Genomic DNA, 26,224 nt, shown 5'->3' on the forward strand with positions numbered 1-26,224 from the left:
CCTCTGACGCTAGATTCCTCTCCATAGTATTATTCTTTGAGCTAAAAACTTGACAGTGTGTCTCTGACGAAAGATAGACTTAATTCCTACAGAGTTACGTGGCTAATTGTAACTTTTCAAGGGAGGCAGCAAATGAATATCTAGTGTATGAGGTGGTATGAGATGATGGCCATATCTGCAGGGTCTGTTGCAAACCTGTGGACCTCAGTTCTTGACAGACGCCCAGTGAAGAGAAGCTTCAACCAAAACGTAGTTTAATAAGTAAGTTGAAGATAGTAAAAGATATATTCTAAGTTTATTATTATAAGTAAGGACTGGGGAAGAAGTGCTACTGGAAGGTAAGGCAAGGGGATGGGCAGTAAGTTCACTGAGGAGAAGACTAAGGTGGCTGAGTGTGATCAAGCTGAGATGGAAGCTGGTTTAGAACCAAGCACTTTGAGAAGCACTTCTAGACTCTCGGGAGAGTTGGGTTACAGCAGTGTGTCTTATTCAAGCAAAACTGCCCTTTCAAGCATCCAGTTATGGCTAATATTCATCATGGCTAATGATTCAAAGCTTTTGGAGCAACTGGAGATAAGCCATTGCCAGCAAAATATTTGCCCGTTTGCAGAAATAGATACAGGCACATGATCAGTTTGATCTTACCCACACAGCAAACCTGTAAGACTTAAAATTACTTAAAAGCCAGTTAATTTATTCAGTTAATAAATATTTATTGACACACTGTGGTATCAAAACTGCAAATCTTGATTGGGATTCTGAGCACATGTATGAAACACTTGAAACTTTACATGAAGTTCTTTGTGCATAGAAGACAGTATTATTTTCTCAGAACTTTTGATAATCAAAGCAAATTTAGACACTACTGAAACATGAAATTTGGGGACTTTCACAAGGCCTGAAAGGGGCCCTAGCAACTTTGTATTCTTACTTTTGTACTTTTCCTGACCAGGTGCAGTGGCTCACACCTGTAATCCCAGAACTTTGGGAGGCTGAGGCGGAAGGATCACTTGAGGTCAGGAGTTCAAGACCAGCCTGGCCAACATGGTGAAACCCTGCCTCTACTAGAAATACATACACACACACACACACACACACACACACACACACACACACACACAAAATAGCCAGGAAAAAATTAGCCAGGCATGGTGGTGCACACCTGCAATCCCAGCTACTCTGTAGGCTGAGGCAGGAGAATCACTTGAACCTGCGAGGTGGAGGTTGCAGTGAGCCGAGATGGTGCCACTTCACTCCAGCCTGGGCGAGAGAGTGAGACTCCATCTCAAAAAATAATAATAATAACAATTTTGTACTTTTCCTTAAACAACTTTTCAAATGATGTAAGATTCAGGCTCCACCAAAGTGGAATCTTTTGTGATTCCGCTTTTGTGAAAGGAGAATAAGAACATGAGTCAAACCACATTTATTGTCAACGTAAGGTCCCATAGATGAATCCTGATTGTCTGAAGTGTATTTGAGACTTCAGGGAGCTCAGGGATGAAACTGCTGATTTGTTGTGTAGAATACTCATGTCTTTCGAAATGGCTGCTCTTCCCGAGAGCTGCAAGGTAAGCGATGTGGTGAATAGACAGTTAGCAAACATGAGGAGACATGCTGGTGCTGGAGATGGAACCTGGGCACCATCAGAAGAGTCATGGTGTTTAAAACAATGGAGAGACAAGTGCAGTAAGATAGGACCTGAAAATAGACCTTCACATTTACCTGCTAGTGGCTAGCAGTGTTCTGGAGAAATTTTAGTGCAGAAATAATAAAAATGACAGTAACAGGGGTAGTGGTTTACCTCTGGTAACAGTGAAGGAGTGAAGCAGTCGTGTGAATCCAGAGGCGAAAACAGTTACAAAAACTGGATGAAAAAAATAAAGACACTATAAAGCCTCCAAAAACAGAAGCTGGAAGAGAGTTTCTAAAAAACCTGCGCCTGAAAGGGATGAGAATTGTCTGTGGGTTTTTTGTTGGTTTGTTTTTGGTTTTGTTTTTTTGGTCCCTGAGTTCTCTCTATCTCCACAGCTACAGCTGCGAAAAAACAGTACTGGGACAAGCACTCAGCATCACCACCTAAAAGGACCAGGAGTTCAGACTTCTAACAGAACAGCTGACAATTAGGGGAAATCCCTAAAAGCAGAGAAATCCCAGAGTGGATGATTCCCAACTCTGGCCAAATCCTGACTTCCAAATTTCATAGGCATCAGGGAGAACCACAAGGCTTAAAAAGGAGCTGTGGAGGCTGGGTGTGGTGGCTCACACCTATAATCCCAGCACTTTGGGAGGCTGAGGCAGGCAGATCACAAGGTCAGGAGTTAGAGACTAGCCTGGCCAATATGGTAAAACCCCATCTTTACTAAAATAAATAAATAAATAAATAAATAAAATTAGCCACGCATGGTGGCATGCACCTGTAGTACCAGCTACTCAGGAGGCTGAGGCAGGAGACTCCCTTGAACCTGAGAGGCGGGGGTTGCAATGAGCCGAGATTGTATCACTGCACGCCAGTGAGAGAACAAGACTCTCACACACACACAAAAAGAACAGTCAATTAAAATTGTCTCTGAGAGGTCCCAGATATTATATTTTCCACAAAGAGTCTTTGAAGAAGCTATTATGAATTAGTTCAAAGAGTTAAATTGCAAAGAATTGGAGGAAAGTATGGTACCTTTGACTCAAGAGCAATCTCAACAGAGAGATGGAAACTGTAAAAAATGGAAATTCTGGCTGGATGTCATGGTTCATGCATCTATGCCCAATGCTTTGGGAGGCTGAGGCAGGAGGATCACTTGAGGCCAGGAGTTCAAGACCAGCCTGGGAAACGTCGCAAGACCCCATCTCTACAAAAAGTTTAAAAATTAGCTAGGCAGAGTGGCATGTGCCTGTAGTCTGAGCTACTCAGGAGGCTGAGGCAGATTGTTTGAACCCAGGAGTTAAAGGTCACAGTGAGATGTGATCATGCCACTGCATTCCAGCCTGGGCAGCAGAGTGAGACCTTGTCTCTAAAAAAGAAAGAAAAAAAAAATTCTAGAAATAAAAATTATCAATGCTGGAATTTAAAATTTCTAGGTAGGCTTAATAACACATTATACATGGCAAAATAATCAGTGAAATTGAAGATAGATCTATAGAAACAGAAATTATTCAATGCAAAGAACAGAAAGAAAAAATATTAAAGAAAAATGAAAAGAATCTTGGAAACTTGTGGGACAATATGAAGTGGTACAATATATGTGCAATTGGAATCCCAGAAGAAGACAGAAAATGTTTGGCAAGAAAAAAAGAAGAAATAATGGGTGAAAAGTTTCCAAATTTAGTGGGAAACATTAATATTAGACCCGAGAAGGTTAATTCAAGTTATAAGCAATGATAAACTCAAATCATAATCAAATGGCTAGGCTGTAAGCCAAAGATAAAAGGAAAGTCTTAGAAGCAGTAAGAAAAATGACATGAAATGAGAATGAGAAAAATGACATACAGGGAGATAATATTTATGGTTGTCATCTCATCTGAAACTGTGGAAGCTGGTTGACATTGGAACAACATATTCCAGGTGCTGAGAGAAAGTCTTTCAACTATATGTAAACCAGTAAAAAAGAAACAAAAATAGTATTTTTACAGATTTGAGAAAATATGGTATTCATAAGATGAAAAGAAAATGCCCTGGGAAATTACTGATCTGTATTGTATTTTGTTTACTCTTATTGTGGCGCTTAGTATATTATGATTTGTATTATAATTGGTTTTAGTCATGTCTGTCTTAGCTCATGAGACTGTAAACTCCTGGAAGGCAGGAAGATGGTAGTGACCTGTAATTGCTGAATGAATTTAAAGTGGATAGCCAGTTTTCTCTTAGCACATCCCTTAGAACTCCTTTGTGCAGTATATTTCAGGTATGGTAGCTCCTGTGTTCTGACTGTAGATTGTATTTATGAGCTATTGAAGTTTGCTAAGTTTCCAGGGTAGAGAGAGACAGGAGCAATAGAGTCATCCTTGGTGGGTTTTGTTTATTCTATGTAATGTGAAGTTAAAACAAATTGTTTTAATAAATTTGTTCAGGGAAGTTTGTATTCAAGTATGTAATCATGCTGAGTTTTAAACATGTATACTTTGTCTTCGGTGAATCTAGGGACATCAAGTAAAAGCTCAGGCTCTTTCTGGATTGGGAAGAAGTAAGGAAGTGTTAAAGCAGTTTCTCTACTGCCTCGCTCTAAATCCTGAGTGTAACTCTATGAAGAAAGAAGCACAGAAGGTAAGAGTTCTGTTAAAGGACTTTCTCCTTCAGGTCTTGTTTATAGCCTTCATGTCCCTGCTGAGTAACCCTTGCCTGTGAAATAAACAAGAAATATAATTCTGAATGTGCGTGATGATGTGATAAAAAGCCCACGGCAATAATTATAAGGTTCATGCATTGGATAACTTCTAGGGAAACATTATATTTTGTCCCTGGGTAAAGCGGAGTGTTTCGTGAGACAGCATAAACATGCCTCGATTCTGTTGACATAAAGACACATGTGAGACAAGGCAAGGTTATTATAGTTTGTGTAGAAGCTTTATAAAAGACATTATGATATATGTAAAATGTATCAATTCGGCTCTATAGGGTGACCTGTGATTTTCACCAAAGCTTCACCAGCATAGTGCCGAAATATCTGCTCGTTTACCCATCATCCGGTCACACTGAATGTGGAAATCTATCCTGTTAAAAAGCTTATACGATGGTTACCTGGTATTTACTTAGCACTTCCAATGACCAGGAGTTTTTCTGTTTTTATGATGCTTCCCTGTTTTAACTCTGTTTATTGTCAACTTCTACCATGTATTTACTCTGTAATTTTTACTTACCTGTCTAGTTCTATTTTCTGGAGCAACAGAAAATGAATCAGTTCTTCCTTGTACAATTCAAACCACATAAGATGTTTGAGAACAGCTATTATCTTTGCCTTAATGTCACCTTGTGGGCCAAACATTCTTTTCTCACAGAGTGGCATTTCTAAGATTTCCTCTTCTGGATGCATTCTAATGTACCCTGTATTTTAGCATCTATATTTGACAGCCACGGTTGGTAAAATTTTACCTCCACTTGTGTTCACATTAGGGGCATGTTTATTTTTAAGTACCTAGCTCATCTTTTTTTAAAATAGGAACTTTATAGCAACGTTGTTTTTTATCTTCTCTTGTGCAGTTGAATGGTGTTAGTCCTGTTCAGTTGTCCTGACAGTTGTTCAATTGACCAGTGTCACTCATTGGTTTTTGGCCATCATTTCAACTTATCTAAATAATATTGCATCTTCAGCCTGCTGTTCAGCTATCCCTGCCTGCTTTGTCCTATATGGAAACTTCCTAAGAATCTTAAAACATGTCTCAACTGATTCTCATAACACTTTTCTGAGAAAGTCAGCCCAAGGTCAAAGAGGTGAAGCACATTCACCAAGGTTCCTGGACCAGGGTTTAGGTCTTGTGGGTTGTTGTCTACCTGGAGCTTTTTTAGACATGGTGTTTTCCCCTGGGCATTCTATGACTGAAAGATATCGTGTATCACAGAAGGTACCGAAAACAATGTTAGCCTGTTCACATGGAATGTGGCTCCATCTCCAGCAGCTCTGCTGAGGCTACTCAGAGCTGGGGCTGAGGACATTGATGACCCTGCTGAGGGTGGTGGTGCGCATTGCTACAGGACCATGGATTCTAGTGCATCCACCTTGAACCACGAGGAACAGTGGAGGGTGGGAGGAGTTTTCGTTTAGGTTTCAGTCACTCCTGTCTGCTTTCCTCAAACCTTGGATGCAGCTGAGGCCATGAGGACCACAGGACCATTCGAGTGTCTGCTAGAACTGGGTGTCAGCTAGAAAGCCTAACTGGCCATTGCTGTCCACCCTTCCCCTGCCCCCCCACAATGCCGCTCCCTGGTTCTTGAACCACAATTATGGCCTTTCCCTTTCTCTTCCTTTAAAGTTCTTTACCTGGTGGCTCTTCTGGTTCTCATAAATAAAGCAGTTCTGTATAGTGACCTCAGCCCTGTGGGTGATCACAGCTTAGATTTAATTCAAGGCCCCCAGCAACCTTTACACTACCTTTCTCTCTTATCTGTGTGGCTTTTAGGGGAGATTTTATGTAGTGTGTAAGGACCAGGTAGAAGGAAGTGGTAATGCTTTTGTCATTGGGAAGTGTAAGACGGAAAGGAATTGGAAGCTAAAATAACAATACATTGACTCTGGTTTCAAAAATGTTTGGATTTTACAAGGTTGGCAGTTAAAATTATTCTTTTCACGTTTTAGGCTTATTTGGCCTCTTAGTTTCCTCTGAATCTATAAGACATACTATATTTTCACAAAAGTGTTTTAAAATATATATTTTTTTCTTTTCTTGGCAATTTTATAGGTAATGTGTGAAGTGCTGTTTTCAGCTACAGAAAATGTGCATGAAAATTTAACATCTTCCATCCAAAGCAGATTAAAGGCTGAGGGTCACAGCCACATGAATGCCCAGGCTCTGCTGGAAGAACGTGATGCAGGGAGCTCGGAGGTATGACGGGCATGTGTTTGTCAGGATTCTCTTGATTAAGCTTTATGTAATTGCTTCCTTTTGAACAGTTACAGATTATTCACACATTATGGCATTACGTTAGTTAGACATATTTCTCAAGATCAGTTGTAGCTCCTTAACCTGGGAGTTGGAACTTTTACATGAAGTCTGTGGAAGTAATGAAAATGATTAAAGATCGAAAGAAGCTTTGGAACACCACCAAATCACGCAAAATGGCAGGAGACTTGAAGTTATTTTGGCTTGGAGAAAATAAAGCAAAGGGATGATTTGAATATGACATACGATTTTATGTGTGTACGTGTGTGTGTGTACGTGTGTGTGTGTGTGTGCATGTGTGTGTAGATAGACAGATAGACAGACAGATTGCATATGAAGATAACTTTTCACTTTCCCAGCTCAGGAAGAAATTATCCTGTATTTTACTGTGAAAAGAATGAAGCTCATCTTAGAAATTAATAGATGAAACCAATTATGAAGGAAGAGTATAAGCCCCCCCCCCTTTTTTTTTCCCAAAGATTTCTAGTACAGGCTACTGCATTCTTTTTATCTTACGCTATGATTTCTTTAATATTCAGGATTCCTTTTTTTCCTACTTAACCAGAATTCATCTGAGAAATCTGATATGCTTGGAAATACCAATTCTTCAGTTTTGTATTTTATACTGGGTCTACACTTTGAAGAGGATAAAAAGGCATTAGAAAGCATCCTTCCAACAGCACCCAGCGCTGGCTTAAAGAGGCAGTTTCCAGATGACGTGGAGGATGCACCTGACCTGAACGCCCCTGGAAAAATTCCCAAGAAAGGTCAGTGAACTATTTTCATCAGGCAGTTCTGTGACTCCAAAGTGATAGAATGCTAGCTAGTATTCAATATATTTAAAAAATTTTTACACCATTTAATATTAGTAATGAAATGATTATATCAGCTCTAAGATTATAGAGCATTTTAGATGTTTTATACTGCAAAGACTTCATAGTCAAAAATAGCAGAGAAAATTTAGCCAAAATTTTAAAGTTTATTCATGCTTACCATCCAGATAAATTACTGCTATATGCTATTAACTGAACAGAAACTATTTCTGCCCAGTGTGATTTGTTACATTGATACAACACGTTTGGTCCAGAGGAAATACATTTCTTGCATGGGTGTTGTTCAGGTGCTTAGGTGTTAATGACAGCGTTTTAAATTTTTTCACATTCAGATCTCTCACCTCAAAGGAGCCCAAACTCTGAGACAGAAGAAAGTCAGGGGCTCTCGCTTGATGTAACTGACTTTGAGTGTGCCCTCTGCATGAGGTAGGATGGTACAGAATCCATGCAACTGTTTTAAAACTTCAGCCTTTCTGAAATGTATACCAAAGTGTAATGGGCTTTTTATTATCAGGGAAACTATGGAGAGCTCAGTAATAGTTCATTTATTTTCTAAAGATTTGAGAGGATATAAAATGGCAGTGCATGCAAGTGTTTTCTAGAACAGTAAGGGGATTGCATAAGGAATCCTTCGAAAACCAATCTGTGATTTGAAAGTCTGTCCTGGACATTTCTGGCTGAAAACGGATATTTTCTTCCAGGTTGCTCTTTGAACCTGTCACTACGCCCTGTGGACACACATTTTGCCTAAAATGCCTTGAGCGCTGCCTTGACCATGCCCCACACTGTCCTTTGTGCAAAGACAAACTTTCGGAAGTAAGTACATTTTGGGAAATGACGGGACAGCTCCTCCTGTCATCCCTTGGTGGATGCTTATTCCCTGTCTTGCATTGCTTCCCCCGCCCAGTTGTTAAAGAAAGTGAGATTTCTCCAATCAAAGATAGGTCTTTTCTCATCTCTTTGATTGATCAAGAAATACACAAGGAAGGTTTACATGCAGAAATTGCTAAATGTTAAGGACATTTTTAGGTGGAAATTTTAGTTGAGATAGATTGAAAATAGCTCACATTATGAGCCCTTACATTACGTTCATTGTAAATGGTTGAGACATTGTCATGGTGCACTGAATGTGCTCCAGGAATTCTCTTTTTCATCTTGAGAGTTTTTCGTAGGATTGAAGACTTGATCATTTCTGACCACTGGTGAGTCCCTTTAGGGCTTTTACCAGTTGTCAGTTATTATTGTCTTTGGTCTGAAATCAAAACCAGTAAAAGTCGGGTTCCATGGGGAAGCTATTTAATGATATTTAGCCCCCATATAAACGCTTAAATCCATTTACTTTAGGTATGGTAAATACAATGAAGAATATTTAAAAGCTGAAGACCTTCTGATCAATTTCTGAAATAGTGAATCCATGTCAGCTGTATTGGGCTGTGGTCCCATTAGCACCATTAACTTTCTATGGAGCAAGTCATATAACATCTTAAGGAGATGGGGAGCATCTTCCTTTGTTTTGCATTCATTAAATGAGACTGATAATATTGCCTTAATTACTTTCCAGAGATTAAATTTATTGAATGCATTTTAAGTAGGATACAGTTTTTTTTTCTTTTTACAAATGTACAGTAAAATTTATTTTTTAAATCTGATGTGGTAAGAGGAGATATTATACTTAAGTGAAGTTTTAAATAATTATAACCTTGAAAATTTACTGCCAAAGCATTTTTAAAATAACTAGTTACAATTGAAACCATTTTCTTTTTTTTTTTTTTTTTTTTTTTTTTTGAGACGGAGTCTCGCTCTGCCGCCCGGGCTGGAGTGCAGTGGCCAGATCTCGGCTCACTGCAAGCTCCGCCTCCCGGGTTCCCGCCATTCTCCTGCCTCAGCCTCCCGAGTAGCTGGGACCACAGGCGCTGCCACCTCGCCCGGCTAGTTTTTTGTATTTTTTTAATAGAGACGGGGTTTCACCGTATTAGCCAGGATGGTCTCGATCTCCTGACCTCGTGATCCGCCCGTCTCGGCCTCCCAAAGTGCTGGGATTACAGGCTTGAGCCACCGCGCCCGGCCAATTGAAACCATTTTCTAAAACATTATATGTACATACTTGCTTTATTAAATTGCATGTATACTGAATCTTTTTAAAGTCTTCAGAGTTCTCATAAACATCAGTTATTGTGCTGTGCACTGTGTGTCACGGTGGTGGCTGTGTTCTGAGTCTGCAGAGCTGTTTCCTTGGTGGCCCCTGTGCAGTTTTCCTCCAGGCATTTGCTGTCTCCTCTTGCTAGTAGATGCATTGGACCCATTGCCTCTTGTTCTGGTGCCTGCCTGGGCCAGAACAGGTCGTCTGTTCTTACAAGAATAAAACGCATGTATGTGTGAGCCCTGTTTACAACACAGACCTTACTCACTTCCGTTTCAATGCTGCCTTGTAGGGGGCCGAGTGAAGAAGTGATAGCTGGAGGTTGGCACTAGAGTAGAAGCTGCTTAAGTACTGAGGCTTTCTGTGACCTGTTTTCCCTGTATTTCCAGGGACCAGCACATTCACCAGAGACTCTGGAAGTCTTTGTTGAATGAATGAATGATTACATGTAAACTATACATGGATTACTAATGTTCTAGAAATTAGAAATTAGAATACTATAAAATGAAATAAAATCCAAAATTATAGTTTCGTCTTTCTTCAATGCAGAAGTCACATCATGTGCATAGGCGACTTTGCACACACTACCAGGGACCTGAATCATCAATTATATATGAATCTACAGAACCCTTGGTTAGCATCATGCCAAGTAGAACACATTTTATTATATTACTCTTCAATAAAAGGACATCATAAACCATTTATTAAATACCTATGTCATATAATAATGACAATTATAAAGCAGTTTTGTGAATGAGGTGATAGCGTATTTCTCTACCAGTTACCCTGTGATGGTGGTTCTCAAACGTAGGCGTTTCCAAAGTTTGAACTCCTGGTTCCCAGTCAGTCACAGCAATACATGTAGTTTGTTTCACACCAGCTATAGGGAAACCTGACAGTATGCGAAGGACTCACCCAGCCATCGTGTGTTGGAAATACGTGGAGCCGTACCAAGCCCAGAAATACAGCAGGCCACCAAAGAAAGAGCAAAGCCCTGAAGCTCGCCAGGCCTGGGGTCCTTGTATGCCATGGTGGCTCAGCACTGACCCCTTACCCTTTCTGAATCACAGCTTTATGAGCACAGTAGAGAGAACAACTATAGTATTATACTGTTTTCAGGACTGATGAAGCACCTGTAATGGTCCTGATGTGTATCAGAATGTCAGTGAAAAGAGCTACTATATGCTAGTATACATGCCTGCAATAAAACAGTGCAGCCTACCGAACTACTACTCTGTGTGCACACACGCACACACACACACACGCACACACAGAGGAGTAGTTCAGCCACATTGTGGCCCTTCTACCCACTGATCCCAGCACTTTCTTGTTCAGTCTCCTTCCACTTTCCCCTCACATCCAGCTTTAATCTATGGTCCCTCACTCTCTTTCTCAATCCAAAGAAAGTCAACTTTTGCCTTTTGCATGCATCCTGAGTAACACAACAAAGCTAGAAAAACACACAACGTTGGGAAGATTGGTGTCAGTTTAAATTAACAATTTTAAGTCTTAGACTCAAAACATGAGTAATCATTCTTACATTCTTTCTCTAGTAGTTCCAGTTCTTCACTCTCCAAGCTGATCATTGCAAAAGTCTCTCCACTCCCAACATGCCCTACTTCACTCCCTCCCTTCTCACCAACATCAGGGCACTTGGTTGAAAATGTAGATGCTGTCAAGATTGAGTTGCCTCATCCTTTGCCCAGGTGAACGCCTCCTCCTGGCCTTTTCTCACAGCGGAGGGGCTGTCCGGGCTCCTGGCACAGGCTGGCCCGTCTCCCTCTCCATCCCTGTTCCTTTTTACCCGCTCAGAGATCCTACCCGCCACCTCTTTGTTCACCTTTTGACTCACGGAAGCTTCATCCTTTAGAGTCAATTACCATACAGTATCATTTGACTATTTTTGTTTGTTTTTGTTGAAGTTATTGGCAAGCAGGAACTTTAACATAACTGTTCTGGCCGAAGAATTAATATTTCGATATTTGCCGGATGAATTGTCTGATAGGAAGAGAATTTATGATGAAGAAATGTCAGAACTGTCAAAGTAAGTGCTCATGTTGTGTGTCCTTGGTCTTAAGTTCAGATTGAACTTAAGCTTCACCTCAGATTCAGCTTCACCTCAGATTTTCTTTTCATGGCAGAGAACTCTCTTGGCGTGTAAATGGAAACAAATGTTAGTTATAAAGTATTTTTGGAAACATAATTGCAAGAAGTTATAAGAATTTTTTTCTTTTTTAATAAGGTATTTTTACAGTGTTTTAACAAAATTATATAGTTGCTTTTTGTATGTCAATAAGTGATACTGAATTTTTCAGGATTTAAAAAGCAAAGAAGGCTGGGCACAGTGGCTCATGCCTATAATACTAGCATTTTGGGAGGCCAAGGCAGGAGGATTGCCTGAGCTTAGAAGTTCAAGACCAACCTGGCCAACATAGCAAGACCCCATCTCTGTATTTAAAAAATTATTTAAAAATAAATAAAAGGCAAATAATATAAATGTATTTGTTACTGATGAATTGTATACTTAAGAATAGTAAATTATATATTTTACCTCAAAAATTGTTTTAATGTAATATCTGCAAAATGGAGTAAAGTGAAGCACAGTTTTAAAAAGTAGAGAGAATGAGAACTAATACCCAGGTTTGCGAATCACGACAGGCTTGACAGTTTTCATCTTTTAAAATGGTAAAAGTTTTGTATTTTAGTAGCGATCTTATCACTCTTCCACTCTTCTATTTAAAACTCATTGCCTTTGAGTACTATGCAGTTTTTGCTTTTATTATAATTTTTATAGAGTGCTTAAAAGGTATAACTTTTCCAAGCAAAGTAATATAATTCAGCATCTTCTCCTTTCTCAAGTTAAATAAGACAGATTTGTCAGGAAATCTGGGTGAGCAGAGAATTTTCATGTGCTATAGTCCTTGGCTTTCTTGTCCCTCTTAGCCTGAGGGTTTTGTTTTGTAGAGGGGAGAGCTGAGGTTGGCTAGCTTTTGCTGTTTTGGTGGCCAGTACTACCCTCTGATCTAATAGCTCATGTATCTGAGATAACATGTCCCCTTACTTCTGCAGTCTGACCAGAGACGTCCCCATCTTTGTGTGTGCCATGGCCTTCCCCACGGTCCCGTGTCCACTCCACGTCTTTGAGCCCCGCTATCGGCTTATGATAAGAAGATGCATGGAAACTGGCACCAAGCGGTTTGGCATGTGTCTGTCTGCTGAGCACGCAGGGTAAGAACTGTCAGCATTCAAAGGGTCCTAATGAAGGGCAACGTTTGACGTTTTTCTTGCAGAATGATTTAGGCTGATGCTTGAAAACCTCCAGTGACTCCCATTACATAGCAAAGTCCAAGTTCAAGGCTGCCCACAATGCGGTCCCATCCCTTCTTTCTAGCCTCACTGCCCACCTCTTCCTTTCAAGCTAGTCCACTGCCATGCTACTTGCCCTTCTCTTGTGACACCTCATGCCTCCACACCTCCATGCTTGCCTCTGCCTGCAATTTTCTTTATCCTCGTTTATATACAAACAAATCTAGTCCAACTTTTGAGGTCTAGAAAAATTGCGGCTGGGCTTGGTGGCTCACGCTTGTAATCCCAGCACGTTGGGAGGCTAGGGTGGGAGAATCGCTTGAGCCCAGGAGTTGGAGACCAGCTTAGGCAGCATAGGGAGACCCCATCTCTACAAAAAATTAAAAGAAAAATGTCTATATCCTCCACAAAGCTTTTTCTCTGTCTCTACAACCAAATCATTTTCAGTCTCACAAAAACGCACTATGCTTGGTTTTCCCCTCCCCTCGTTTCACGTCTTTGTCCAGAGAGGGTGTTGCGAGCCAGCAAGTTGTTCCCCTCTATAGACTGATTTGGGGACTCAGGACCCTCCCATCCCTTAGGGCCTTGTCAGCCCTACATGGTCATGATGAGGTCACTGCATCCAAGTGCTAACTGTGGAGGAGGCGCACGTGCTCTTAAAGGACTCTGGAGAAAGGGGGCTGCCTCCTGTTCACACCTGCTGCAGAGGAGCCTGGCAAATATAGTCCACCCACGTGCCCAGGAAGAAGAGGAGACTGCATTTTTAGGGCCACTCAGAATTTTCTATCATAAATACCTAGGGACAGAACTTTTTAAAATATGTATAGGACCTTTATGGAGAAAATTCTGAAACTTGAAAGATATTCAAGAAGTTCTGAATCAATGGAGAGAAATGCCACGTCTGTTGGTGCAGAGACTCGATGTCGTAGAGATTCCGTATCTACCCAGTTCCCCAAATCTAGAGGAATTTCTGTCAACATCTCCAGGAGGCTTCTTCATGGACTTGCTCAAGCTGATTGTAGAATCTGTGTGGAAACGCAAAAGGCCAAGCCCAGATCTGGCTGAACAAACAGGAGAACATTCCTATAATATCAAGTTTACAAGCCTTAGTAAGTAGACCAATGAAACAATAAGGTAGAGATCCGAAACAGGTCCACGTGTATATGGACGCCAAATTTATAGACAATTGTATGAGAAAAGACAAACTACTCAATAAAGGGTGCCCAGAAAATTAGTGGATAGTCCAAATGAGAGGGGAGAAGAAAACTTTACTTTATGCCGTAAATAAAAAATAACACATTTGTATTCCTAATGTGAAATGTGAAAAACAAAATATAAAAACATTTAAGAGGAAATATTGGGGACCGCCTTTATAATTTGGAATGGGGAAAGATTTTTTATACCAGGTGCTGAGAATACATAAAAGAGGGAGAGTTTAGTAAATTAGAATATATTAAAATTTGATTCATCTAAAGTCAGCACAGTGAAAAAATAAGCTATAAGAGTTCCACCTGCACTGAGAATATAGAACACTGAAAAGAATGTTATTCCCATCCAAACAACAAGAAAAACAAGAAAAAGCAGATAAACCACAGAACATACACTCCTTGAAGCCATCAGAGAGCGGAGGTTGCTCAGGGTAACCAAACAAGATCCTACGGGGAGAGAGTAGGCAGAGCCCAGGAAGAGACATAAAAGCGTGTAGGAAGAATTCAGCTTTTTTTTTTTTTTTTTAAACAAATTGCCAGTGACCTTGTGTGGGCTGGCATCAGAGTGCAGGTCTGGAGAGCTACACTCACAAAGGGAGTTTGCATCACACACAGGCTCTTAACCACAGATAAGAGGCTCCTTGGTGAGTCATGCCCTGCAGTGAGGCAGGCTTGGAGGAGCTGACATTTATTTGGAGGCCTCTGCTGGTTGCTGGGGGCATTCAGTCCTCCCTTGAAGAGGAATCTTCAGGGCACCTCCAGGTTCCCCACGCTGTGAATGAGATCATCCTGTTAGATGCCAGGAAGACAGAGTTTTATTAAGTGTATAAGTAGAGGCATCCAGGTGGCAGTTTGAATCATTGCTGCTCTTTAGTTTGAGGGATGTGTAGTAAAGCTGCTCACCATGAGGACTTTAGAATCACACTGCCATGAATTCTCATTTCGGCTCTGAATCTCCCTGTGGCCTTAGAGAAGTTAATTCCTCTGAGCCTCCGTGTTGTGTGGGCTTGAATTCGTATATATTATAAACTGCTGTGTGTGGTGCTTGGCACGTGGTAGCATGAGAATATCACTGGGTTACGGGTGATAGTTATAATCAGAGTGTGGGTAAGAGCTGGGGAGAGCTTTGGAATGAGAATAGCCATATCCTAGAGCACCATCCTGGGTAGTACGGAGCAGCAGGGACATGCAGAGGTAGGGGCTGTGAAGGGCTGGGCTGGTTAGAGAGGGTGCAGGAGAGCAGAGGCATTGGCTCAGCAACAGTCTGCAGGGCCGTGCCTTAGGGAGGTCAGACAGGAGCCTGTCCAGTGATCTGAGCAATTCAGAGGGCATCTCTGACTACTTTTGGAGGCATTTTAATGGAACGGTAGGATATGGAGGAGTGAAGGGGAGGCAAGGAGATGAAGGCAGTGGCCGGGGGCTGCTTTCCACAGCACTTTGGTTGGGGAGGGCAGAGCTGGCAGAATTGGAATGAGGTGAAGACCTTGTGGGCAAAGGCAGGAGGGAGGAGGAGCTGAGTGCCTTTGAAGGTGGAGGACTTGCTGCCCCAGCAACCAGCACCAGCAGAGGCCTCCAAATAAACGTCAGCTCATCCACGCCTGCCTCACTGCAGGGCATGACTCACCAAGGAGCCTCTTATCTGTGGTTAAGAGCCTGTGTGTGATGCAAACTCCCTTTGTGAATGCAGCTCTCCAGACCTGCACTCTGATGCCAGCCCACACAAGGTCATTGGCAATTTGTTAAAAAAAAAAAAAAAAAAATAGCTGAATTCTTCCTACACGCTTTTGTGTCTCTTCCTGGGCTCTGCCTACTCTCTCCCTGTGGGATCTTTGTTTGGTTACCCTGAGCAATCTCCACTCTCTGATGGGTTCAAGAGACATATGTTTTGTGGTTTATCTGGTTTTTCTTGTTGTTTTTCACATTCTTTTTAGTGTTCTGTATTCTCAGTGCACGTGGAACTCCTATAGCTTGTGTTTTCACTTTGTTGACTTTTGATGAATCAAATTTTAAGTGTGGGCTTGAATGCATATGTATTATAAACTGTTCCATGCGGTACTTGGCACGTGGTAGCATGAGAATATCACTAGGATAAGGGTGATAGTTACAGAGTGTGGGTAAGAGCTGGGGAGAGCTTTGGAAAGCCGAGTGTGTGCATGGCACCAGCTGGGCAGTCCTGATGTTGCCCCGCCAAGGTGGCTGAGGAGCCACATTTGAGATTTCATCTCTTCCCATCTCTCGACTCCTTCCCAAAACACTAGCCTATTGGAACTGCTAAGGCACAAGTCCTGTCTCACCTGGAGCCCTTCCCCTGCAGCCACCATCACCACTATATTTAGCATCTAACAGAAGCGACCATGTGCACATGTCTCTCAGCGACAGTAACCTTGCTGGTCTGATGTGGAGACACCGTTTTGTGTGGCTTTGTATTCCTTCTAAAAGCAAACCCTCATCCAGGGAAAACTAAAGGCCCCCTGCCTTTTAAAAATCACAGTCATTTCTCCCAACCGTCTCTTCAGGCTTTCAGAATATGGATGCATGCTGGAGATTAAGGACGTGAGAACGTTTCCCGATGGAAGTTCTGTTGTAGACGCGATTGGCATCAGTCGGTTCCGAGTGCTTAGCCACCGTCACAGAGACGGCTATAACACAGCGGACATTGAGTATCTTGAAGATGAAAAGGTAAGGCTTATTGTACTGGTGTATTTTGTAGAGGTCTGTCCTCTTGTTTCCCTCTTGCGTTGTGGAAAAGCTTTGTCAAACTTGTACTGACAGTATTACTTAAGTCCTTAATTCATCACTTAAATTTGTTTGTTTGTTTGTTTGTTTTTGAGTCAAGGTCTCGTTCTATCGTGCAGGCCAGAGTGCAGCAGCATGATCTCGGCTCACTGCAGCCTTGACCTCCCAGGCTCAAACGATCCTCCTGCTTTAGCCTCCTGAGTAGCTGGGACCATAGGTGCACACCACCATACGTGGCTAATTAAAAAAATTTTTTTTTGTTGAAACAGAGTCTCCCTGTGTTTCCCAAGCTGGTTTCAAACTCCTGGGCTCAAGCAGTCCTCCGTCCTCGGCCAAAGCGTAGTAGTCCCAAAGCGCTGGGACTACAGGCACGAGCCATTGCCTTCGGCAGTTATTTATTTTCTCAGTGGATTTTTACCTGAGTTGGGAGCTGGTACAGAAATCTCCTTTTAAAAAAATGATCTGGCTGGGCATGGTGGCTCACGCCTGTAATCCCAGCACTTTGGGAGGCCGAGGCGGGCAGATCACGAGGTCAGGAGATTGAGACCATCCTGGCTAACACGGTGAAACCCTGGTTCTACTAAAAATATAAAAAATTAGCCATGCATGGTGGGGGGCGCCTGTAGTCCCAGCTACTTGGGAGGCTGAGGCAGGAGAATTGCTTGAACCCGGGGGCCAAAGGTTGCGGTGAACTGAGATGGCACCACTGCACTCCAGCCTGGGCGACAAAACAAGACTCCATCTCAAAAAAAAAAAAAAAAAAAAAAGACCTTACTGTACTTAGGCAACATGTAAACCTGCACATTGCAAAATAGGCTTGTGATTTGCTATTGGATGCTCTAGCCCTGGAGCTGGCAAACTTTTTCTGTAAAGGGCTGGATAATAAGTACTTTAGACTCCACAGGCCATATGGTCTCTGTCAAAACTACTCAGTTCTGCCCTTGCAGTGCAAAAGCGGCCATAGACAATGTGTGAAGGCATGAGCATGACGGTTTTCCATTAAATGTGATTTCCGGAAACATAGTGGTGAGCATGGTTTGACTCAGGAACAGCAGTCTGTCAGTCTCTGTTTTCTAGATTGGTATTAATTCAGAACGTGACAAAATCTACAACTTAAAAATACCTCCCAAAGCTAAATAGAAAAGACTTGAATTTATTACCCCCTAAGAATTTTTTCATGTGTCTCGTAGAAATATCAGGACCTATGATTTGACAAATTAGCAAAACGTTTTGAGAGATTCTCCAACAGACTGACACAAGGATGTCCGTAACAGTCTTACTCCATTATAGCTCCAAACCAGGAACAGCCCAGGTGCTGATCACACTTGAGTCAGTGAACACATTGTGGTCCATCCATGCAATACAATACTACCTGTCAATAAAAAGAAATGAACCACTAGTGCACGAAACAGTATGGATGACTCTCATAGACATGCTAAGTGAGAGACGCCAGACGCAGGACGAACACATACTGCGTGGCTTCATCTGTATACTTCCAGGAACAGGCAAAACTAGACTCTGGGGACAGAAGTCAGAAAAGGCTTGTGGGGTTGGCTTTGTAATTGACTGGCGGGGGCGGTGAAGAATCTTTCTAGGTAGTGGAAATGTCTATCTGGTTTTGGGTGATGGTCAGACTGGTGTATGCAGTTGAGAAATGGTGTATACTCTTTGAGAAAACTCTTTGAGCTAAACAAGATCTATGCACTTTTTGGTCTGTAAATTATACTGCAGCAAGAAATTTTAAAATACTTAAAAGGAGGAAATCCTTGGAATTATCGTATTCCTCTTTTAAATTCTTTGGCTGACATTTGGAAATGTGGAAGGGAGGGTACACAGCCACCCCACATCACACTAGGAGTCGTTTTTGGGGCAGTCGTGTACACTTAGGATTTGTGAATGGAGTCACACCCAGGACGCTACCTCTCTGCCTCCTCTAGCTGCGGTTTCTGGTCATCCCAGTGCAGAGGAACACAGCAGGGAGCCCAACCCCTAGACTGGACCAGAAAGCTGGGTTTCAAAGCTACGGCTGAAAGTGATCATCTTCAGGGTCTCTCTGCGGGGTGGATAGACCTGACGGCAGGGTTTATTGACCGTTGTTGTAGATGACAGCTTTTCATAGTGTATGTGTTTATTTTAAAATGGGGGCTTAAATAGCTACAACATGAAATAATTTTAGCTTGCTTTTACAAGAAAATCCTCTATCACATATGAATATTTGATTCGTATAAATCAAATTGAGGGTGGTGTATGCATTACATTATAATTTCTCAGCACACCATAATTTTTGTAGGTACTGGAATTTTATAACAGGAAAGGACCTGCATGGTTTATTCCTGTTATACAGATGAGAAAACTCTGCCCTCACGAGGCTGTGAGACTGGCTAGATTCACACAGGAGAGTTGGTGATGAAGCCAGAACAAACCCTGGTCCCGTGATTCCCAGTTCCATGCTCTTCCTCCTCTGCCAGGTGTTCCTGAACAGGAGCGAGGCATAATTTAATGACAGACATGACAGTGATATAGGGGCCAGAGGCCAAGCTTGGCCAGTCTAAGGTGCTGTGGCCGACGACAAGCTGGAGTCCATCAGCCCAGGCCAATGTAATGAGGATAGTCTTGCCCTATCATGCCTTTAGGAATATAGTTTGGTGATATGGAATACAATTTTTAAAATGTCACCCTTTGACTTGGTAATTCTGTCAAGGTCTCTAGGAAACTACCCTGAGGAAACCATACCTCCCTCCCTTGTCAACAAACAAAAGAAAACAAAACAACTTTTGCATAAGTGTTTATATTACTGTGTTATTTTTAAAAATAAAAAGCTAGACTATTCTAAATAACTTACGTGAATAGTTAAGTAAATTGGCATGTATCTCAAATATAAAATTGCATGCAGCCATTGAAAATTATTCAAAATTACATGAAACATGTGCTTATATTATGGTATGAAGAGAAAAATCAAGATACAATTGATAGATTTCAACTATGCAAAAAAAATGCAGCTTTCTATATTGAGCATGCACCATTTTTGTGAAATTGATGAATTATTAAAGTGCTAAATGCCACAGATCCACTCAGTGGCAGTGCAGAGGTCGCTAACTGTGTTACGTGCATTACTATGGATGGTTTATATGGCTGTGCCTTTTTCCCTGGTCAGGTGGAGGGTCCAGAGTATGAAGAACTTGCCGCTCTCCACGATTCCGTGCATCAACAGTCTGTTTCCTGGTTCGCGTCTCTCCAGGATCGCATGAAAGAACAAATTTTAAGTCATTTTGGGGTAATGCCAGACAGAGAACCGGAGCCTCAGGTGTGCTCTCCTTTTTCCTTTATAATTCTGTTATTTCCTGCTGTCGTGTGCTGAGCCATCGTTCTGGTGGAGAGCCTGGCAGTACGATGCTGGGTACCCCAGTGTGGTTGCTTATGAGCCAGTTCTTCTACTAACAGCCCAAAGGAGCACCTACTGTGGTAGCACAGGACTTGTGAAGCAAAACAACAAAGTCTTTCTAACAGAACAGTTTCTTTTCTAACAACATTTTATTCTGCTTGACTGTCAGTTTGCAGCCCTTTGCTTCTTTCACTCACATCTTAAAATTTAAGTAGTAACTTTATTGTATTGGCATGAACACTCCACCTTCGGCACATAGCATTGCCTTGCACCTGGTATACAGATGTTGAATAAGTGAAGAGAAAAATCCCATCCTTCTTGTGACATTAGAAGCATGACTTCCCTGTCCTGTAAGGACACTGCCGCCCAGCTGTCATGGGCTTTCTCCGATGCTCCCTATGCGTACTCTTGGTGACGCTGGTTCTTTAAGCAATGAATGAGCTTCAGGTTTGTGGAGCATTTCTAAGCTCAGGTGGCCCTCTCCTCTGCATTAGATGGGAGAGCCAGGCTGGGCTGGTTTAAGATTGTACCTGAGAGCGTATACCTCCCACCTGTACACGGATGCCCAGCTGTCAAAGACAGTATGGGAGAGGGATTGGCTTTCAGCTGGTTTAGGGTGATGTGAAATGTCTTTTGTGTCTTTCCCCATCCATTTTAACTTTTTTTTTTTCTATCTCTTGGCACTTCTATTTTTTACCCCCTGCCTGAATTCTTTCTTTTCCAAACACAGAAAAATGCTTTAACTGCCAGAAATAGCCATTAAGTCCTTTCTAACTTGCCCTTTTTGCATAAGCCTTTGTTCTACAGTGTCCTGGAACTCAGACTCAGAAAACATGATGGTTAGACTGACTTGCATTAGGATATGAGTCATTCTTTTTCTAGGAGTTTTTGTTTATTAACCAAATTAATCCATCTCTACTTGGCAGGTATATTAGCTTCCGACTACTGCTGTTAAGAAATTTCACGAATGTGGTGGCTTAAAGCAACACATATGTATTGTCTTCCAGTCCTGGTTCTGCAGGCCAGACTGTGATCCAGGTGATGGCAGCATGCGCTCCTCTGTGGAGGTTGTGAGGGAGAGTCTGTTTCCTTGCCTTTGCAGCTTGTAGAGGCTGGTGGCAATCCTCGGCTTCCTTCCTCCATCAGAGCCAGCAATGTTGCTTCTCTCCAATGGTCCTTCCAAAGCCACATGTTCCTCTGACCACAGCCCAGAAAGGACCCTATATGAACACATTGGGCCCATCAGGATAATCCCCCCATCCCAAAGTCCTTAACTGAATCACATCCTCCAATTCGCTCTGCCATATAAGGTACCATATTCCCAGGTTTCAGGAATTAGAGTCTTTGGGGGAACCATTTTTCTGATGACTACAGAGGGATTTTAGGTAATATATCGATTTTTATATGAGGTCCTTCCCATTAAGCAGGCTACTCAGTTTTCTTCTTTCTCTGCGAGATGAGGCGGGGAAAAGAGTGTGAATCTGTTTAAAAGGTTGTTTTCTCCATCTGTGCCTTTCTCCCTCTGAAGGGCAGATTGATGTCTTCCTCACAGTGACTTGGGCTACCCCCAGTGAGCTTTGGCCACAGTGCTGTTCCTAATCCTCCAGTATAATCTACTTCACCCTAAACTAAGGCGACTCCAGAGTCCACCGTCCCGGCTCTTATTGGCATCCTGCACATTTTTGGAGGAGGAATAGAGTTAAGAATCCTAGACCCTAGAAACAAAAAGGCCTGGATATCTTGGTTCCAATACCAAGCATATTGAGAGCCAGTGTATGATTGGCTTTTGCCTAGCACTTAGCCCAGAAGTGCTCTGTTTGATTATGTGAAATAAAGGTTATTTGGTGGCATAATAATTCTTATGTATATAATTTGTGATAACTCTTACATATGACATGCATACATATATATGTTTCATACACTCATTTGCCACATTGAGTATGTCACTCAAACTTGGACACATACTTTTAGCCCTTACAGTATTATGCTTTATATGGCATGCTTAAGACATAAAAAATAATAGCACAGAACATTGGAAAGTGAAGGTTAAAGTGATGGTCTTCTCCTCTGACCAGTATATACTCTTAACTGAAAGCTGGAGAGAACAGAAGCAACTGATTCATAGAATCTCCCCGTGGAAGATGCTTCTTTTTGCAGGTTCTTCCTTTTGTGGTTCCCCCACCTTTAAACGTGTACCGTAAAAGTAAACGATGTATTTTGAGAGCTGAATGAATTGTGAAGTAGCTCTAAAATACAAGGTGGCCTTTAATTCTTGCTCACGTGTCTGTTGGCGGAGCAAAAGACTGAGTTGGGGAACAGGCTTGCATTTTCAGTGTTAATCTTGCTTTCCTCTCATCTCTTTTGCAGAGTAATCCCAGCGGCCCTGCCTGGTCCTGGTGGATCCTGGCCGTGCTGCCCCTGGAGCGCAAGGCTCAGCTGGCCATCCTCGGCATGACCTCACTCAAAGAGCGGCTCCTTGCCATCCGACGGATATTAGTCATCATCACGCGTAAGATGAATAGTCGGCAAGAGCTGGCTAATGCCAGGGAGAGAAATAATTGATTTTTCTCTCTGTCAAGGTTTCTGGAAGCCCTTGTACTTTTATAAATGTCAGGCATGGACGAATAGCCGTCCATTCATTGTGCTTTGTCAAGTGCTTGTGGATAAGGTTCCAAAATGGGACGCTTGCCAAACATTGAGTCCTCAAAAATGACAATTCTGTGTCTGGTGGGATCTGATCTTGTACAAGGTTAGCCTGAAGTCTGAATGGAGCCCATAGTTGGAAAAAAAAAAAACCTAAGAAAATCTCTTGGAAGCAGGTGCTTGGGGAATACAGTTCACTGACAGCACAGGACCCTGCAGATAGTTTACATGTGGTTTAGGTTTCACGAGAAAGGAGGATTCCTTTCCCAGTCAGGATCTTGCTCTGCCAGATGGTAAAGGCATGCTTTAGTGTGTAGACAATATGGGGAACCACGTTTTTATCTGGAAGTGGATTTCTTAGAACACAGGCTAACCAAAACTACGCTTAGGCTTTGCGTGTTGCTGTGAAGTTGTCTGTGAAATTGAATAATCACACCATTGTTCAGTGCAGGAGCCCAAACTAGTCCTTACCCAAGAAGTAGTAGCCACCGGATAGAACTGTGTTTAATGTCCTATTGTAGTCCCAGGTGTTGTAAATTGCATGTTGTAATCAAATGAATGTCAAAACATAAGAAAGTGTACCTTCGATATAGAAAAACCTGAGAACAGTATAGTTCACTGGAGGAGATACATATATATATATATATATATTTACACACAATAAAGTGAGCAAAAGTGAGTTAAAATTGTATATGCATTGGGATGTCAAACATAAAACCACCAAGTACAAAGAATGCCTTGAAAGTAGAACCTTGTCTCATTGCTCAATGGTTACTAAGCATTTAGGAAACAGTCATCTTTTTCTGTTGGGATTTGCATTAGAAATTAGCCCCATCCATAAATTTCAGTTTACTATCCGTTTATTAATATACAAGAACATTAAAAATCTGCCATGCCATGGTAATCTGTCTGTTCCAGGAAAATAGATCAGAATATACGAAGGGAGGATGGCTGGTATGGGATGTAAATATTCGGTAAGTTTTTCTCCAACACTAACCTAAAATTATCTTTATTTTTTTGAAAGAAAGTTTTATGGTGATCAGACCAGGTGTTATCTGTTACAGGACAGTAGTGTAATTTCCATCGTGTGATGCACGTTGGTGATATTGATTGGAATAACTGAATCTGAGATACTTATATGTTCTTTCTGGCCCAACCAGCTGGTACATTTAGTTGGCTTCCTCTATGAGGTGGGTGTTCTTAACCAGAGGGTCACAACCACTAAAGAACACATCACAGCTGCCAGTTTTGCTTTGTTCATTGAAGGCGTATGTGATGTTTCAGTTTTAAAATATACATATCTCATAATATACAATATTGATGGTATATCAATCCATCAAGCATTTTGTTAGAAAGATTTTATAATATTATTAATTTTTCTTTTAGTTTTCAGTAGATAAAACTCAGTCTCATCGTGGAAGTTAGAAAATACCAGCGTCACTTAATTATAAGGAGAAAATGTGAAAGTATTTTCCAATCCAATGTTTCAAGTGCCTCACTTATTGTGAATCTCAGCTATCATCTTGAGATGGTTTAATGGCAGCTTGGCCAAGTGATTTCTAAGAGATTTTATGAATTTATGCATTAACAATAGTATTCAGCTTTCTTAGGCATTATAACCTAACCTGATCATTTGATTGGAATACCTGAATCAGTCATTGACTGGAATAAAATAAAGAAAACAAAATGCATCTCACATGCCCGAAGACCTTTACCAGAAGTGGTTCGTGAAAATCGATGTGCATTGACCATTCTCGGCCTTTGCCTTTTGGAAAATTTTTTTGTACCTTCATATCACAGCTGAATAGTTGTCATTGCTGTTTCCATTTGGAGGTGTCTAAATAACCACAATGTGACCACAGCTTCTCCACGAGCCTTCCTGAAGTTCAGTTGGTAAGCTTGCTACACCATTTGGAACCTGTTGCTTTCTCTTCCTCACTCTTTAAATGTCATAAGGTCACACAGTTCTTGGAATCAGAACTACTCAGTTATTTCTTCACCATTCTGCCTGGCTTTCTGAGCCTTCTCATTCTGCGTGTTATGTAAAAGCCTGAACAACAATGATGACGCAGACGAGAGCAACACACATTTTTATTTTTTGGTAGAGAGGTTTTTATTTTTTTGATACCAGAGGGAATTAACTATGATCACGTCGTGCTCTCTCTGTTCAGCATCACACCCCCGCATACTGCAGCGTGGGAGCAGATTGGTACTTACCGAGCACTTAGAAACATCACGCATCAGTAACCCGGTCAGGGTGACAGCATCCTACGGTCATGTCATGAAGGAAGCCTCCTTTTACAAACCTAAAAAAAACAACCCCCCGGCTTCAGTTTGCTACCAATCAAGCTAAAGCAGAACGGTCTGCTTCCTCCTCCGCCTGCCCCCTTCTGCCTCTTTTCTGTTGGGGAGATGCCAATTCTAAGGGTTTCTCAGAAAATAATGTAATCTCTCATTCAATGTCAGGACATTCCAGCTTAATTGTACTGAAAGTGCTCCAGCAGTCATGCTCTCGTTACATTGGAATAAAAGCAGAAAAGAGTAATAGCAGCGTGGGGAAGTCATTTTTCTTCTTGAGGAACAATACATGCTGTTCGGTATTTTTCCATTCATTGCCCAAACCTGCCTGTGTCTTTGAAATGCGAGTAGGATCCCAAAGGCAGCATTCTGAAAGCCTGTGGCATTTTTAGCATATCCCATCCCCCCATGTGTGTCCTCATCTTCAGAATCGAAAGGATACTTTTTAAAGTTTCAAAAGAAAATAATTTAAAATGTCAAGGTTTATGCATAGAAACACAATAATTCTTAACCAATTCATGTACCAAATTCAACAGTATTATCTCATTTTTAGGGTCACAAATTTTTTTGCACTTAAACCTCCTCCCTCTCTCAAAACAAAACAAAACAAACAACAACAAAGCAAACAAACAAAACAAAAAAACACACCAAGACTGTTCAACAAATTGTATCTCAACTTAATATATATTAAGTCTTACCACAGGACTTTTGAATCATCAAGGAACAATTGAAGTTTATGGATGGTAGAATTACAGTGAACTATGTTATTATCACTTTATTATAAACTTTTTGGAAAATTGACAGTTGTTACCATCAAAATACTCCATTGCCTGTATTACATCAAATTTGTTATAATTTTTAAGTGCTGTTAAAAAATACCCATCTGTTTCTTCTCCTTGTTTTCTTTTGTGCCCCACGGCTTAAATTACTTGGGTAAATACCACTCTTCAAAATTTAAATACTATCTATCAAATAAGAAGTGTGAAAGATACGGAGAAGAAAGGTGATAGCAAATTAGAAGAAAATAAGTGTGGCTGATTTCTTTTAGTTGAAAGCACAAAGTTTTATTTTTCCCCAGTATACCTATCAA

The 26,224-nt window shown here is 41.4% G+C and overlaps 1 protein-coding gene across 1 annotated transcript in view; it reads left to right on the top strand.

Annotated features, from left to right (window-relative positions):
- LONRF2 (LON peptidase N-terminal domain and ring finger 2) overlaps positions 1-26,021 on the top strand; it is a 40,937-nt gene extending 14,916 nt beyond the window's left edge. The window contains 10 exon segments of the mRNA XM_021925109.2: positions 4,136-4,258; positions 6,388-6,531; positions 7,154-7,355; positions 7,754-7,847; positions 8,123-8,237; positions 11,484-11,605; positions 12,631-12,789; positions 16,592-16,754; positions 19,966-20,115; positions 22,561-26,021. Of these exon segments, the coding sequence (XP_021780801.2) occupies positions 4,136-4,258; positions 6,388-6,531; positions 7,154-7,355; positions 7,754-7,847; positions 8,123-8,237; positions 11,484-11,605; positions 12,631-12,789; positions 16,592-16,754; positions 19,966-20,115; positions 22,561-22,755 (1,467 nt within the window). The 3' untranslated portion in view covers positions 22,756-26,021.
- The last annotated feature ends 203 nt before the right edge of the window (positions 26,022-26,224 follow it).

The sequence above is a fragment of the Papio anubis genome, chromosome 14 (assembly GCF_008728515.1).
Source record: "Papio anubis isolate 15944 chromosome 14, Panubis1.0, whole genome shotgun sequence".
Lineage (NCBI taxonomy): Eukaryota > Metazoa > Chordata > Mammalia > Primates > Cercopithecidae > Papio > Papio anubis.